General features: G+C 43.0%; 1 protein-coding gene across 1 annotated transcript in view; it reads right to left on the reverse strand.

The window, feature by feature from the left end:
• Positions 1 to 17,296, reverse strand: part of LOC124798622 (probable cytochrome P450 6a14) — a 48,971-nt gene extending 31,675 nt beyond the window's left edge. Inside the window, exons 1-3 of the mRNA XM_047262103.1 lie at positions 17,089 to 17,296; positions 7,043 to 7,305; positions 2,829 to 3,019 (exon numbers count right to left, since the gene is read on the reverse strand). Of these exons, the coding sequence (XP_047118059.1) occupies positions 2,829 to 3,019; positions 7,043 to 7,305; positions 17,089 to 17,283 (649 nt within the window). The 5' untranslated portion in view covers positions 17,284 to 17,296. The remainder of the gene's footprint in view (positions 1 to 2,828; positions 3,020 to 7,042; positions 7,306 to 17,088) is intronic.
• Positions 17,297 to 17,799: the final 503 nt, after the last annotated feature.

A 17,799-nucleotide genomic window follows, 5' to 3' on the forward strand; every position in this document is an offset into this window, starting at 1 on the left:
GTTATAAGACAGTCTCCAAAGCCTTAGAATTCTTGGGACAGGCAAAATCGGCGAGGTTCTTGATTGCTGGGATGGATGAACTACCCATATACGTAATTAAGTTTCCATGGAACCCTCATTTCGCGAAACCTGCTTGCAGTTACCATTCTTTTTTCTCCTTGGCTGTTGCCAATTGCAAGGTGGATACAGTATTGTTAAAAGCTATGTATTCTGGGATTAACAACGGTATGGAAAGCCAGACAGTTGAGCAGCTTACCGCCGGCCGCTATGGCCGAACGGTTCTAGGCGCTTCAGTCAGGAACCGCGCTGCTGCAATGGTCGCAGGTTCGAATCCTGCCTCGGGCATGGATGTCTGTGATGTTCTTAGGTTAGTTAGGTTTAAGTAGTTCTAAGTCTAGGGGACTGACGACCTGAGATGTTAAGTCCCGTAGTGCTCAGAACCATTTGAACCATTTGAATTGAGCAGCTTACCTTGTAACCGACAATATTACGCAGTGAAACAGACACTGTAATTCAGTATCTCAAGAACTATAAATTCCTCCTTGTAGACAGTATATATAGTAAAGTTATCAAAGGAATGGGGCAGGAAAGTGTTTATGTGCTGCATTCGATGTGTTCAAGAATATGGGAAACTGGGGAGCGGTCAGAAGAGTAGTTGAAGTCTCTCCATCCTCCTATACAAGAAAGAGTCAACCAGGAACTGCTCCAACTAACGAGCTTTTGCTTTCATATCCCACCCAAGCAAAATTTTGCTCTACATCTTGAACCAGGGTTTGAGGCCATACATTCAGCCTGACACATCCAGGGAACAAGCAGGTTTGGTTGAAGGAAAAAGAACTTTTGAACGGATTCTCAACATCAGAAGAAAAATGAAAAAATCGCGGAAGATTTGTGTTCTTGTCTAATAAGTTGTCGGAAGTGCTTGCAGAGTTCAGTGTCCAAACACACTTGACAGCGCTTATCAGAAGTCCGTAGAATAATCACCTCGCAGCTGTGAAGACAAGAGCTGGCACGTCTGATTTCTTCAGTGTATCAAAAGGTGTTAGGGTTATGTTCAATCTTCCCCACCTCCATCTGTACGACAGCTACAAAGAACTTGTCATTGGGACTAGCTGGCTGGACTGTAAGGTCTACGTTGGTGGTAAAACTATTAACAACCTCCAATTTGCTGATGAAGCCGCCGTGCTTTTAGCTGCCAAGGAAGATGAACTAGCTGAGCTACTAATAAAAGGTAAAGGAGGTTAATTATCATGTGGACTGGACCTTGATCTCTAAAAACCCAAAATACTGATAATTGACTGAGGAGCCCAGGTTCAACTCACAGGTCGATTAAAGAAACTGAAAGTTGTGCAATCTTGCATCTCTCTTGGGCCAACCATTTGCTACACATGGAAGCTGAGAAGATGAGGTAAGAAGACGGATCACGCCAGAGCGAGTGGCAAGAAAGAAGCTCACCAAGATCTGACAACAAAGCAATAACGAAAAACACAAGGGTCCGGCTTCGTGAAACACTCGTGTTTTCCGTCTTCTTTTATGATTGGGAAACGTGGACCCTTAGGGCATTGGTGCTGGCGCAGAAAGCTGCGCATGTAGTGGCCCGAAAGAAGAACATATATGTCCATTATTGAGCAATTCAGTATCTCCAGGTGTCTTTCATCTTGTGTCAACCAAAAAATTCTCCAGTTCTTAAACTACATTGTGAGAAAAGATGAAAAAAACCATAGAGAAAATAGTCGTGGGAGAGAAGATCGAGGGCAAGAGAGCAATGGGAAGGCCGGACAGCAGATGGGTGGATCAGATCGGGAACATCTCTTACCTACCTCTTCAGCAGGCTCTAAGAGGAGATGGTAACCGTCCAGGATAGAGAAGCATGGTTAATGAGATCACAACGCTCAGCAGTGAGCACAACGACTTGTAATGACGACGACTCGCTTGTAACGTCGAGTTAATGTGTTTAACTGCCTTAATTTGACGATTACTTTGATGTTTTATCTGCCTTTAAGGTTCTTTAACCTTCATGTCTAACATGCTTCCAGAAATTACAGCTAGGGTTGCGGCCTGCACACGCAGCTTCCCTCTCTAGTGACTTGACAGTCAGTTAGGTCTGCAAGGCTGTCGAAAAATGTACGTAGTAAGCGCGCCCCTTTCCTCTGTTTGTTTCTCCCTCGTTTCTACTCTAGTTTGTAAGCTTTTTAGTGTTTTAGTCCACTATCATCAGTTCTTTTGAAAACTGGAAGCTTTTTTAACAAAGATAGGTAGCGTTGACTGTTTAAGTCCTATATATTAAGTAAACTAAGTGGTCCGGTACTTGATTGATCTTTATCTACTCTTTTACATAGCACGGAAGATGGATTGTTTGCCGACCTACCCTTGAAATACTCCAAGAGACTTCACAATCGGAGGGGTCTGAAAAGTACTAGTGTCTAATATATTAATCAAAAATGGTTCAAATGGCTTTGAGCACTATGGGACTCAACTTCTGAGGTCATTAGTCCCCTAGAACTTAGAACTAGTTAAACCTAACTAACCTAAGGACATCACACACATCCATGCCCGAGGCAGGATTCGAACCTGCGACCGTAGCGGTCTCGCGGTTCCAGACTGCAGCACCTAGAACCGCACGGCCACTTCGGCCGGCTAATATATTAATCAAGTATAACTTTTGTAATACGAGAGTGACGTACTTTAACTACAACTCATCTTTTATCCAAAATCTCTTCTGTGGCAAGTCCCATACTCTGAAACTCATTCGTGTTTTGTACTACTGGGGCGCTAGCAGTCACAGTTGAGGACAAAAAAAAAAAAAAAAAGAGGAGAAAAGCACTCACTCCACTTGTCGTCCTCGTCCTTTTGCTTGTTTGCTCCCGGCCGGTCGCTGTCGACGCAGCCCACATTCTTCAGCTGGATCAGCAGGTGCATGAAGTCGTTTCTCGTCACGCCGTTGTCCTCCCTGTACTTGACCGTGTCGCTCACCATCTTGCGGAAGTAGTGCGACACCTCAGTCAAGTTGCTCTTGGGACTGTAGGAAGCACAAGGAAATTTGTCTTTAGTGATCTACAACTGTTCTTACCGCGGTGCTGCAAATTAGAGAATTTTAAAAAAAAGGTCTATGGAACTCGACACCGTTTTCCGTAGTTTGCAACATCGACATACAGGGTGACAATTATTCAACTATGCGAAATCAAATCGTCATAACTTTTGAACGGTTTGCGTTAGGATGTTCAAGCTCCACGGTTGGCCGTGGGGCGTGATGTTAATTAGTATGGTTTGTTTAGCGACGAAGCCCACTTTCATTTGGATGGGTTCGTCAATAAGCAAAATTGGCGCATTTGGAAGACTGAGAATCCGCATTTCGCGTTCGAGAAGTCTCTTCACCTTTAACGGGTGGCTGTGTGGTGTGAAATGTCCAGTCACGGAATCATCGGTACGCCAAGGTTCTGGAAGACCGATTTCATCCCCTTTATCTAAATTGACTCTGATTTAGACAAAATGTGGTTCATGCATGACGGATCTCGACCAAATCGAAGCAGGAGAGTGTTTGATGTCCTGGAGGAGCACTATGGTGACAGCATTCTGGCTCTGGGGTATCCAGAGGCCACTGGCTTGGACCTCGATTGGCCATCATATTCTCCGGATAGTAATACAGCAATAACCCCTAAACGAATTTCGAGCTGAGAACAGCCATACAGGAGGTCATCGACAGCATCGATGTTCTGACACTTGAGCGGGTCATGCAGAATTTCGCTATTCGTCTGCCCCACATCATCGCCAATGATGTCAATCATAGAGAACATGTCATGACCTAAATCCGAATATATAGTAACGTTTAAATGTCGAATAAAGTGTAAAATTTGGAATTTTGTGGTAAGGTCTTATGGGACGAAACTGCTGAGGTCATCAGTCCGTAAGGTTACACAGTATTTATTCTAACTCAAACTACCTTACGCTGAGGACGACTCAAATACTCATGGCCGAGGGAGGACTCGAACCTCCGCCGGGAGGAGCACGAATAAAGTGTATACACGCCGTAGTTTGTAACTAATTTACGTTTTTTTTATATAATTCAGTAATTGTCAGCCTGTAGTTTTAGTGTTTCATTTACAGTAACATCGTTGCATTTCAGCTGCTAAATTGAATGTAAGCTATCAGTAGATTACACAGGATGGCCTGAGAAGGACGCTATCAGAAGAACATTTGTGCAGACAGTGAAAGTGCCCTGTTGGCAGGGCTCCTCAGATACAACACGGCACTGACGAAGAAACGCACCCTCTTCGTGAGTGCCGGTCCAGTCCATCCCTCTGTTCCGAAAGGGTGGCCACCCCAGTTCAGTGTCGACTGCCAACTTGCTGTGCAACTGGAACGTTCTTGTTGCTATCTCTTTTCAACCTAGCGTGGCACCACATGTGCAGGGAAAGTTGTGCATAATCTGGCACGTGTCACTGTATGCAACGCCGTTGCAGTAGAGCCAAACGGTAGGGGCAAAAGAGGAAACAATAAATCGCATATAAGACTATGAATGACAGGGTTCCAGGAACCACTAGCTATTCCAATCGGTCAGTAAAGAAAATAAAGCACAGCTACAAGTGCTTCCCCACGTTGCATTATTTTGAAAAACTGCGGAAGAAGACGAATTCTTTAATTGAAGGTAATACTTCCAAGCAGGTTGTCACTGGACAGACCGATAACTACCACGCATCCTACATTGTCAGCAATGCAGTAAGACATGTTGTACACTACACTCCCATCTGTTTCTACACTACACTCTTACATGTCGATCGTGGCACGCTCAGTCTGTGTCGATGCTTCTGCAGCTCACAGGAGGCAATGAAAGGATAGGTTCTTTATTTCGGCTTCTGTAGTAATGTGTGACATCACCAACAACTTTAATCTTGGCAGAATTAAGAGCTGCTTTAAGCCCTAATGACACAGACTGTGACTCGCTTATATTACGATGATTCCTCGTCCTGAGAACCAGCTGCATTGTGGACATATAATAAGATGTACCTCTATGTCAGTTATAGACTTAACATATCTGAAATGTCCGATAGGCAACAATTTATCGACAAAAGTCTCCAGCCCTGCTACAGTGTCTATTTTAGGATCACAGACTACGGCCATAGTAAACCAACCATTACCATGTCCATTAGCGTCTGCGTTCGTAAGCCTGAAATTCAATACGCGTCCGCAAAAGAATGGAGTGCCATGCAAAATTACTTGGGTCCATACTCCATTCTTCGTACTAATAGCAATATTATCAATAGCTTTATATACAGTAAGCCGCGAACGCCTTCTACTCCTATAACAACGCGGCATCACTAGTCTGTGTCGATACTGCTGCCAGTGCGGCTGCTCCACGACTGACGCCGTCTTAAGAGAAACGTCACTTGCACAGCACTTCCTTATCTAACCGCAGCGCGGCTTACGCAACCGCCAAAGTGAATTTTAGCCCGACAGAACTCAAGTAATAATAGCGAGCTCAACCAGCCGCGCTGGCCACCTTTAATACTATATTCTTGAGTATCGGAGATACGCGTAGTATACTGTTATATCGAAGATATATATCAAATGTGTTGCAGCAGCAGGATATCAGGCATTTCAGGTACGTGAAGTCTATAACAGAGATAGAGGTATACCTTATTATATGTCTACTATACCGCTGGTTCTCAGGACGAGGAATCATCGTAAAATAAATGAGTCAGAGTCTGTGTCTGTACGGATTAAAGGAGCTCTCAATTGTGCAAAGATTAAAGTAATTGGTGATGGCACACATTACTACAGAAACTGAAATACAGTACCTGTCGTTTCCTATTCCTATAGAATCTTCTTTCTATGCATGGTCATCTTGTTTTGCTTTGACAGATCATTTGTTAATGCAACTATTTCTCATCTACATTCTAGTGAGAAACCCTTGACCACACTGACATAAGCTATTAATAAGATCGTTTCCTGAATTTCTAGCTGTAGCTTATAAGTACCACGAAATAAATTTTAACATTAAAATAAAATTAAATAAAATAGCTTCACAAATTGAGCAAATCAATAACGCGTTGGGACACCTCTCGCACTTTTGCAAGCCGTTATTCCGCTTGTCATTGATTGATAGAGTTGCTTAATGTCTACCTTAGGAATACTGTGCCAATTTTTTTCCAATTGGCGCTTTAGATCGTCAGAATCGCGAGCTCATTGGAGGGCCCTGTCCACAATGCACTCTTGGAAACATTTCTTTTATGTTAAGAGGGACAGAGACTGAGAGAGAGGAAGAGAGAGAGAGAGAGAGAGAGAGAGAGAGAGAGAGAGAGAGAGAGAGAGAGAGGAGAGGAGAGAGAGACAGAGGGAGGGAAAAGAAAGAATGGGGAGGAAGGGTGGAGAAAGAGAGAGAGAGAGAGAGAGGGAGAAGAAAGTAAAGGAAGGAAGGGAGACTGGGATAGAGGTAGTGAGAGGGAGAGAGTGAGAGTGAAAGAGAGAGAAGAAATAAAGGAGAAGAAAGTGGAGAGAGAAAAGGACACACAGAGACAGAAGAAAGGAAGGGGAGGAACGCACAGGGAATGAGGGAGGAGAGAAGAAACAAAGGGGAGGAAGAGTGGGGAGAGAGAGAGAAGAATGAAAAAGGAGGAAGGGGGAGTGGGAGAGAGAGAGAAAAAAATAAAGGGAAAGAAGGAGAAGAGTGAAGGAGTGAGGCAGAGAGAAGAAAGAAAGGGGAGAGAGAGAGAGAGTAGAAATAAAAGGGAGGAAGGGAAGAGAAAAACAGAAGAAAGAAAGGGGAGGAGGGGTGGGCAGAGAGAGAGAGAGAGAGAGAGAGAGAAAGAAAGAATGGCCTTGAATTTGTGCAACACTGTGCGACGAGGCGAGGCGTGACGTCAGCAAAGAGCGGTCGTGCTCGGTAATTCGCATATCCGGAGTCCGGACAACAGACATGAAGCGAGTGTGTGACAGAGCAAGCAGTCATGTGGGACCGGCGACTAACTGCTAGGACTCCCCTTCAGCAGGCGCAGCCGCGTCGTACCTCGTCAAACACAGAGCGTTGCAGCACTCCAGTGTTTACCTTAAGAGGGTGAGCAGCTTGGGGTTGATGGCCGTGAGGGCGGAGTTGAGCGTGTTGCGGAAGTTTTGCTTGAAGATGCGGCGGCCCCACTGCCTGAACGCCGCCTCCGGGTTGCGCTGGCAGTTCACCTCGACGCCGAACGCGACGGACGCGATGACGTCAGTGGTGAAGCGCGCACTCAGCTCGCGCATCTCGACCACCTGCCCTCTGGACGCGGGCTCCTCCATCACCTCCCCCATCTCGCGGCCGCAGTCCGCTAGCGTCTGCAAGGCCGAGGGCGCACCATCATAGTAACTATGTCAAGCTTTTCATCACCAATAGCTGGGCGGACCGCAAATGGAATACTGTGCAAAACAGCATTTTACAACTCTACCGAAATGAATGCGACATTTCAGGCACAGATAGGAGAGCATTTGAATTTTTCCCTGACAACAGACTGGTCGTGGCCCGTATGGCACCCAACTGTACAAAATCAAAAGACACACGAACTATAGTTGCACCTGTGCCAGGGTGTGAACTACCTGCTGTCACGGATCCACGATTTGGTTGTGAGGGTCAACAGTTCGTTACTGTCTCTCCACTTCCCCCCATCGAAAATATAACTTGCTGTCACCCTCCTCGTTAAACGAGCCATAGACACCTGCGACTTCATTAACAGAAACAGCCAAGTATGTACACGGACTGAGCCAAATCTATAAGACTACTTTCCAGAACGAGACCGACAGTTCCATGGTGGCGTTGTGGGCACATGTCGTAATAAGAAAAGTATATAACCTGGGCAGAGACAAATGAGGAATCACAATAGTGATGATAAGAGCCGCGAATGGGGATATCGACTGACATAAGAGACTTTAACAAAGGGAAGATTGGTATGCAGCCGCCGACTGGGAACGAACTTCGAGCAAACAGCTAGTCGGCACTTAGAGCTACTCTGTCGTGACCGTCAAGGAAAATGGTTGAAGGTAACAAGGCGTTGGACGCCCATGCCTCATCGCAGAACTTTGATGATGTTTGCTTTCTCTGTAAAACAGGACTCCGACGTCCTTCCATGTTGACCCAACCACATCGTCAGTTATGTTTGTAGTGGACACATTATCATTGACATGGAAACGTATCGCACAGTCAGATGAATCACGTTTCGTGTTACACCAGATTGATGGTCGTGACTGGAAACGCCATCATCCCAGTGAGCAGCTGCACCAAACATGAAGTGCACCATAGATCGCAGCCTGATAACGTCAACTTTATGCTACGCAGGACATTCACCTGGGCTTCCGTAGGACTTTCGGCAGTAACCGAAAACAGCGAGTCAGCTGTGGACTACGTCAACATTGGCGAGGACCACCTGCATCCCTTCATAACTGGTGTATTTTCCGATGGCTATGGCATCTTTCAGCAGGACAACTGTCTGTGTAAGAAGGGCAGAATCGTACTGCGCGGATTAGCGGAGCACATGGTGAATTCACATTGTTGTCTTTGCCTCCAAATTAGCCTGACCTGGTGACATACATTTGGGAAGCTGTCGTAAACTATCCGCGTCCTCAGACCACTGACAGGAACTGCGTGACCTGTGTGTAGGCGTCTGTCGGCACGTCCCTCTGGAAACCTAACGAGGGCTTGTCACAACCACGCCACACAAAATCACTGATGTATTGCGTTCTATAAGTCGACCAACCCGTTATTACAACGGTTTGGCCCATCAGTGCAGATGTTTTCGTTTCATCATTCTAGGGGCGTCCGAAATTGTTTTATACTTTATTTTTTCCCATCGTTCGTGGTGGGGTGACTCATCATTACAGTTGCAAGTCTGCAACACTTTTCTCTAACTGTCGGTGGCAGTACAGTCACTAGAAGGGTAATTCCTGCACAGTACAGCCCCTTTTTTCCACCTGCTGTCCATACGTGTGTAAACCCCCATGGTTCTTTTGTAACATACAGTGCGTATATGTGGCTTGCTAATGTTGTCTCTGCAGCTGAATCCTCACACCTGTAAATGATTAAATCGACCCTGCCATCGACAGCCTACACCTAGGGACTTACATAAAACGAATAACGAAATGCTGTGTTATGGTTTTACTTCATTTTAGTCTACCGAATGAAACCAATTATTCCTATCGGGGAGCTACCAAAATGAATCACAACTTGACTACTGTAACTGATCAATTTAAAAAAAAAAAAAAAGGGGTGCCAAAAGTAGCAGAAATATGAAAAAATGACAGATTCTACCCTAAATGTAGTTTCGAGATTGGATGAACATTAGAGCGGGCTCCCCTTCATTAGACGGACACAAAGAGAGTTGATGCTGATGTTTCTTCTTTTGAGTCATCAGTCTTCTGAATGGTTTGATGCGGCCCGCCACGAATTCCTCTGCTGTGCCAACCTCTTCAATTCAGAGTAGCACTTGCAACCTTACATCCTCAATTGTTTGCTCGATGTATTCCAATCTCTGTCTTCCCCTACAGTTTTTGCCCGCTACAGTCTCCTCTAGTACCATGGGAGTCAATCCTTGAAGTTTTAACATATATCCTATCATCCTCTCCCTTCTCCTTATCAGTGTTTCCCATATATTCCTTTCCTCTCCGATTCTGTGCAGGACCTCTTCATTTGTTACCTTATCAGCCAACCAAATTTTCGACATTCTTTTGTAAAACCACATCTCAAATTCCTCGATTCTCTTCTGTTCCAATGTCTCACTACCATACAATGCTGTGCTCCAAACGTACATTCTCAGAAGTTTCTTACTCAAATTAATGCCTATGTTTGATACTAGTAGACTTCTGTTGGCCAGGAATGCCATTTTTGCCAGTGCTAGTCGGCTTTTGGTGTTCTCCTTGCTCCGTCTGTCATTAGTTATTGTGGTGCCCAGGTAGCAGAATTACTTAACTTCATCTACTTCGTGACCATGTATTCTGGTTTTAACTTTCTCGCTCTTCTCATTTCTACAACCTCTTATTACTTTCGTCTTTCTTCGATTTACTCTCAGTCTGTATTCAGTACTCATTAGACGGTTAATTCCGTCCAGCACTAAGGACAGCAGCGTGATCCATTAGCGAAAAAGTGTCATTGATATCCTTTCACCTTGAATTTTAATTCTTGTCCTGAACATTTCTTTTATTTCCATCATTACTTTTTCCATGTACAGATTGAACAGTAGGGGCAAAAGACTACATCCCTGTCTTATACCATTGTTAATCCGACATTTCGTTCTCATTCGTCCACTCTTAGTCCCTCTTGTCTCTTGTACATACTGTATATTATTATTCTCTCCCTATGACGTACCCCTATTTTTCTCTGAATTTCGAACATCTTGCACCATTTTACATTGTCGAACGCTTTTTCCAGGTCGAAAAATTCTATGAACGTGTCTTAATTTTTCTTTAGTCATGCTTCTATTATCAACTACTGATAAGCTGTGAGAAAGATAAGACGTAAACCCTGACTGGCACATCCAGAAGTAGCTCAGTGGACAATTGGGTGTAATTCAACACATTTACTGCGAGTGTTTTCCTATCTGCCGAACCGAATCGCACATATCTCCTTTTGCAGTATGGCTAGCATTTATACAGCACCGATGATCTGCTCGTTGGTGCGTTGGTCACACTGCAGACAATGCGGCGTACTTGTAATTTTCTGCCTACACAGTGGACGCAATACGCAGTCGGCAACCTCGTAGGGCTGAAATTACCAGAATGCAATCTCCCACCTGCACTGTCCATGCTACAAGAGTTCTGTGGCCTCCAGCGTTGTAAAGTACCGCCACCTCGCTCAGCTCTCTCTCAGGGCAGTAAATGTCCACCCCTGCAGGACATGACAACTGCCTTCCCAGCCCCTCTTCAGCCGAATGTGGCTTCTGAGGAATGTCTTGCCCGCATTGCCCTTTCTGTCAGCACTCAGCTCTATATAACTCCCAGGCGTGCAGTACTTCACAGCTTATTGGTAGGCCTACGTGATTATAGCCAATACCGACCAGTGAATTAACTAACAATCCGATTGTACATAGTGAAAAGTGACCTAATACAAATATAAATCGAAAAGAAGTTGTTATTGTTGATGTGCTCTTCAGTTTGAACACTCGTTTGATGTAGCTCTCCATGCTGCTCTATCGTGTGCGAGCCTCTTCATCTCCGAGTAACTACTGCAACCTACATCTATTGAATCTGCTTATTGTTTTCATCTCTTGGTCTCCCGTTACGATTTTTATCACCCACACTTCTCACCAATACTAAATAGGTGATCCCTTGCATGTCTCAGAATGTGTCCCGTCAACCGATCCCTTCGTTTCAACAAAGTTGGGCCACAAATTCCTTGTCTCCCTAATTCCATTCATACCTCCTCATTACTTACTTGATCTACCCACCTAAATTACAACTTTCTTCTGTAGCACCACATTTCGAAACCTTCTATTCTCTTTCAGTCCATGCTGTTTATTGTCCATGTTTCACTTCCATTCACGGCTACACTCCCGACAAATACCTTCAGAAAAGACTTCCTGACACTTGAATCTGTATTCGATGCTAACAAATTTCTCTTCTTCAGAAATGCTTTTCTTGCCGTTGACAGTCTACATTTTATATCCTCTCCACTTCAGCCATCATCAGTTATTTTGTCGCCCAAATAGCAAAACTAATCTACTATTTTAAATGTCTCGTTTCCTAATCTAATTCTTTTAGCATCATAGGACATTATTCGAGTACATTACGTTATCATTGTTTTACTTTTCTTTATGTTCCTCTTATACCTTCCTTTTAAGACACTCTCCATTACATTTAGCTGTTCTTCCAAGTTCTCTGCAGTGTCTGACAGAATTACAATGTCATTAGCAAACCTGAAAGTTTGTATGTCTTCTCCCTCAACTTTAATTCCTATTCCAAATTTTTCTTTGGTTTCTTGTACTAGTTTTTCAATGTACATACTGAATAGCACCAGGGACAGGCTACAACCGTATCTCACTCCCTTCTGAACTACTGCTTCCCTTTCATGCCCCTCGACTCTTATAACTGCCGTCTGGTTCCGGTATTTTACTCCTGCTATCTTCAGCATTTCAAACATGGTATTCCAGTCAACGTTGCCAAATGGCTTCTCCAAGTGCACAACTGCTATAAATGTATGTTTGTCTTTCCGTAACCAATCCTCTAAGGTAAGTCGGAGGGTTGGTATTGCCTAGCGTGTTCCCGTATCTTCTGTGAAGAATTCGTATTAGTATTATGCAACAATGAATTAATAAACTGATTGTCCAGTAATTTTCACATCTGTCAGCAACTGCTTTCTTTGGAATTAAATTACTACATTTTTCTTGAATTCTGAGGGTGCTTCGCCTGTCTCGTATATCTTTCACACCAGATAGAAGAATTTTGTCATGGCTCTGTCATCGAAGGCTCTTCCAGAAGTTCTGAGGGAATATCGTGCACACCTGGGCCCTAGTTTATACTGACGTCTTTCACAGCTTTGTAAAATTCTTCTCGCATTGTAATAAGTCTCAACTCATCTTCTAGTACGTCCACTTTCCTTGCAATAACATTGCCCTGTATAAATTGCTTCCATCTTTCAGTTTTCCCTTCTTTGCTTAGGACCTGCTTATCATCTGAGCTCCTGATTTTTATACAAGTGCTTCTCTATACCCCGAAGGTCTCTTTAATTTTCCTGTAGACGGTATGTGTCTTTGCCCTAGTGAAGTATGTTTCTAAATCCTTGCATTGGTCATGTAGCCATTCCTGCTTAGCAAATTTGCACTTCCTGTCAGTGTCTTAGGCGTTTGTATTCCCTTTCGCCTACGTAGTTTGCTGCATTTTTAAATTTTATCCTTTCATCAATTAAAATGATCAAAGAAAAAACAAGCCACATTTGACGTCATAATCCACATCGCCAACCATAAGTCAAGAGACTCAATCTCAGTGGCGGCACCTCACCACTTGACTTACAAATAGAGGGCGTTCGACAATATGTACTAGTAGCACTCAAGTCTCTGTAGCGTAAAACACGGAATCCCAGGACGGGTGGCCGAGTTAATTACAACTGTATTCCACGAAAGGCCTAAAACAGTGGCTCCTAACAAGTGGTTAACAAGTATGTTTTACCACAAGTAGGAGTTTTCAAGGAATTCATAATAAGGCAGGGCAAAATAACTGGGAATGACGAGGCACGTTATTCCATCACATTCCTCATACGCAGAACAAGTAATCCGCAGAGTGGAGAACAGACTCGGCTTGATAAGGTTGATCACCGTTGTAGAACAAACGAAGTACCCAAGGAAACACTAATCAATAACCGTCCATAAAACCTACAATACAGCATGCAAAGCCCGTACACATGAACAGCCACACATATGGCACCTGTATAGAGAGGCGCATATTGCCGCTATGCAACAGATACAAGAGGGCCAATACAAAAAAAAAGGCTGGACATTAATTTCCTACACTATTATGCACCACAAACGCCTCGGTAGTACATTGATTACGGGAGTGAAGAGATCATCATAGATGTCACCAACATGCTAGGGACTAAGAATCTGTGCATTCCTCTACAGAAAAAAAAGACAACGAATCAGACGCGATAGAGTAAGAGCTGAATAAAAGAGTACACCATACATTAAACATGAAAGCACCAGCTATCCAAACCAAGATGAGATTTTAAAGAGGTTTCCCTCACCTCTAAGAAAAATACAAGAATTGTGAAACTCCTTGAAACCAAGCAAAGCAACTTTAGAGTTACAAAACTCTAATCTGACCTCGTGAAATTAAATAACAGAACAAAACATCTTGGATGAAGAGAATTTTGCGGCACAGTAGCCCGACTACTCCCATAAGGAGCTGGAGGTAGAGTTGGAGCTTAGAGTTGGTTTGAGTGTGTGCTGTGAACAACCATAGCTCTCCAGAATGAAATCCAGAATCCGTAGATCTGTGCTCCACACTCTTGAGAAAGCTAATTAGAGAGACTGTCGGAAGCTCACACTATTTTGCCTACAACCTTCCAGACCTTGAGATTAAAGCAGCATATTTATATTAAACACGAATGGTGGGATGAGATATGAGAGGAAGCAATAGAACAAAGGATGAAGGCATGGAAGAAATGGCACTTAACCAAAAGTGATAAGGACTACCTGGAGTTCAAACAGCAAAGATCTTCTACAGCAAAACTCATTAGATCAGTAAAAAGACTATTTGAAAAGAACCAACTTATACAAATGGATAAAGATTTTAAGAGAAACAATAACAGATCCTTTTATAGCACATTCAGACAGAAACTACAAAAATATGTAGCACCAAATCTGTGTTTTAAAGATACCAGTGGAAAACTGGCAATGAATAATGAAGAAAATTGTGAAATATTAGCAAAATATTTTGAACAACTCCTCAACTATCAGGAACCTATTGAAAAATTACCAGCCAACATCCCAAACACAGTAAACAATAATTCTGAACCCCCATGCCTCATAGAAATCAGAGAAATCATTAAAAACCTTAAGAACAATAAAGCACCAGGGGAAGACATGATAATTGCAGAAATGTGGAAAAGTGTGGATAATACAACTCAAGAAAAACTACTGGGAATAATCAATGAGATTTGGAGAACGGAACGTATACCGGAAGAATGGAAAACTGCATTAATCCACCCCATCTTCAAGAAAGGGGATAAAACCGATGCAAATAACTACAGAGGGATATCTTTACTTCCGGTAACGTATAAAATTCTATCTAAGGCCCTACAAAACAGATTGGAGAAACAACTTGATCAAGAAATTGGTGAATACCAAGCAGGCCTTAGGAAGGGAAGATCTTGTGTGGAGCAAATTTTAAACTTGATGTTAATTGTTAAATATAGACGATTAAGAGGTAAAAGACATCTTTATCACGTTTGTTGACTTCAAGAAGGCGTACGACTCCGTTGACAGAACAACCTTGGTTAACATCCTTAGGGAGTTTGGAGCAGACAAGAAAACAGTCGCAATCGTCAAAGAAACACTTACGGATACCTATGCAAAAGTAAAGTTCCGGGGTGAGGTATCCAGACCATTCAAAATCAGAACAGGATTAAGACAAGGAGATGGGTTGTCACCTACCCTATTAAATTGTGTGTTAGAAAAAGTTATTAGAGAGTGGAGGAAGAAAACGACTGAAGAAGGAATACAAAAAATCAGATTAGGAAGAATAAAGGATGGATTAGAAGTAGATTGCCTCACTTTTGCTGATGACTTAGCAATTCTGGTAGGAAGTTTGGAAGAAGCAGTCAAACAGATCAATATTCTGAATGAAACAGCAGAAAAAGCAGGACTGAAAATCTCCTTTGAAAAGACAGAGTACCTAACCAATGTAAAAGAGGCACCGAACAATATGATTACAAAGTATGGCCAGATAAAGAAGGTTTCTAATTTCAAATATTTAGGGGAAATCATCCAGCCCAATGCTTCAGATAAAGAAGGAAATAAAACAAGAACAAGAGAAATGGAAATCGCATTCCAGCTAACAAAGAATGTGTACAACAAGAAGTCAGTATCAATTAACGCAAAAATAAGGCACTACAACACTGTGATTAAGCCAGAGTGTCTGTATGCATCTGAATGTTTAGCAATGAACACTAACAAGGAAATGGAAGCTATAACAAAAAAGCAGCGAAAAATCATTAGAAGAGTTCTTGGGCCGAGGTTTGAGAATGGGACTTGGAAGCTTAGAAGTAATACAGAAGTGTATGACAAAATTGAGAAAGTGGGAGATACTATGAGGAAGAGAAGAGTAAGCTTTTACGCCCATTTCAAAAGAATGAATGATGAAAGGCTGACAAAGAAAATATTCATGTTTTTTGACAAGAACCCCAGAACCCAAATTACCTGGTTCAAAGAAGTCAAAGCAGACTTAGAGGAGATGGGTATAGGAGAAGATGATATAACCAACAGAGACTTAATGAGAGACAAAATTCAACATTTTGAAGGATTTGAAGTGAAGAAGAGAAGAACTGGAGGAACAGTGTGGACAGAAGACCGAAGGGAGCAGCACAGAGAGAGGATGAAGACATATTGGCAGAAGAGAAAAGAGGAGGAGCGCAATAGGAGAAATGTACATTGAAAAATAGTTGTTTAACGCGGTCCCTAGACGGCCAAAATCGGAATTAAAAAAAAATGTTATGTTATTGCTGGTTTAGTTTCAGGGTCAACAAAAGCATTATTCGAATACTTCCGTGAATTGTGCAGCTGAAATTGTGCAACGATTCTCCGTGTAAAACGACCTGCTTGTCGTTAAACAGTCAATCCATAAACCATCGCCGGCCGGTGTGGCCGTGCGGTTAAAGGCGCTTCAGTCTGGAACCGCGTGACCGCTACGGTCGCAGGTTCGAATCCTGCTTCGGGCATGGATGTGTGTGATGTCCTTAGGTTAGTTAGGTTTAAGTAGTTCTAAGTTCTAGGGGACTGATGACCACAGAAGTTAAGTCCCATAGTGCTCAGAGCCATTTGAACCATTTGAAACATTTACCATCGCAACTGGTGGAAGTTCCGTTACATGAATAGATTACACACACTTCAGGAGTAGGGACTAGCACATTACGGACCTTTTCAGTAATAGTAAAAAATAGCAAACAGCATTTCAGAGAACAGACATTTCCTTGATTTTATGTGGAACTTCAAGGTCTCGTTCAATATAACACCTTTTGTGATGGCCGGTACCGTAAAGACGGCAAGGTCTGATGACGAGCACCTTCGCAGCGGAACACAAGTTCCAGGTGCGAATAAATCAGACTATGGGTTTGAAAAGAAAAAAGTTTTAGCGAAACCACTGGAAATCGGAATCTGGGTGGTCTGAATAGGAATTTGAAGCGCTGTCTCCGGAAAGCACTCCAGAAACCGCTGCTCAATCTCATTCACTCTTTGAGATGTTTCTGAGATACTTGAGCGTAGCTGCCCACATCCTAAAGCCAGAAGCAGGTCCTTGGGACATCAGAGCATAAGCCACATGCCGAAAGTCCGCAACGTGCTCCGCAAGTCTAGGGGCATTTCTGCATACTCCTAAATTAGGCGAAGAGGTTGCCGTGTGTTGAAAGTACTGAGAGAGCCACCTCACCTGGAACATCATCTTCATCTTGCCAGAAGTGAACGTGGGCGTCAGCTTCACACGCAGCCTCCTCCATTTGTTCCCGCCAAGTCGAAAAAGGTGGCCGTTGAGAGGTTCATTTTCGTCCGTCTTTATTCCTCTGTCCTGGAAGGTCCAGAAGTCCTTGACGAGAATTGTACGGATCAAATCTGGGTCCACTATCATGAGACTCGGTCGGTTAAAGAAATATACTCCGCCGAAGCGTTGGCCTGGAACAAACAAGATGGCTTACATTTGCTTCACATTTCAAATAAACAGGTTTCACGCAAACTCTTACACTTGCGATTCCTAACCAGACTCGTTATACGAACAGAGATAAATGCTCCTAAAGTGCATATACTGCCGCAGATTTTGCTATCTTAGAAGGCCAATTTATGCAGTTGACACTTCATGAAATTTGCATTTGAAGTTGGAACTCTACACGTATCAATTTTGATATAATTTTAACGAGAAACTGCAGAGTTTATTTCACAGATATACTTTTTCAGTTACGTATTTCCTGTATGCAAACTACTCGAAAATGTTTTGACTCATATCTGCGAACGCGTGTGAACGTAGAGTATAGGCGATCAGAGAAATAGCTATACTAAACTAAAAAAAAAAAAGTCTACTGTAATTTGAGAACAAAAGAATAATCAAAGTAAATGCAGTCACTTCGATATTGCATATCCTTTCATATGC

This window comes from Schistocerca piceifrons, chromosome 5, assembly GCF_021461385.2.
Source record: "Schistocerca piceifrons isolate TAMUIC-IGC-003096 chromosome 5, iqSchPice1.1, whole genome shotgun sequence".
NCBI classification, from domain to species: Eukaryota; Metazoa; Arthropoda; class Insecta; order Orthoptera; family Acrididae; genus Schistocerca; species Schistocerca piceifrons.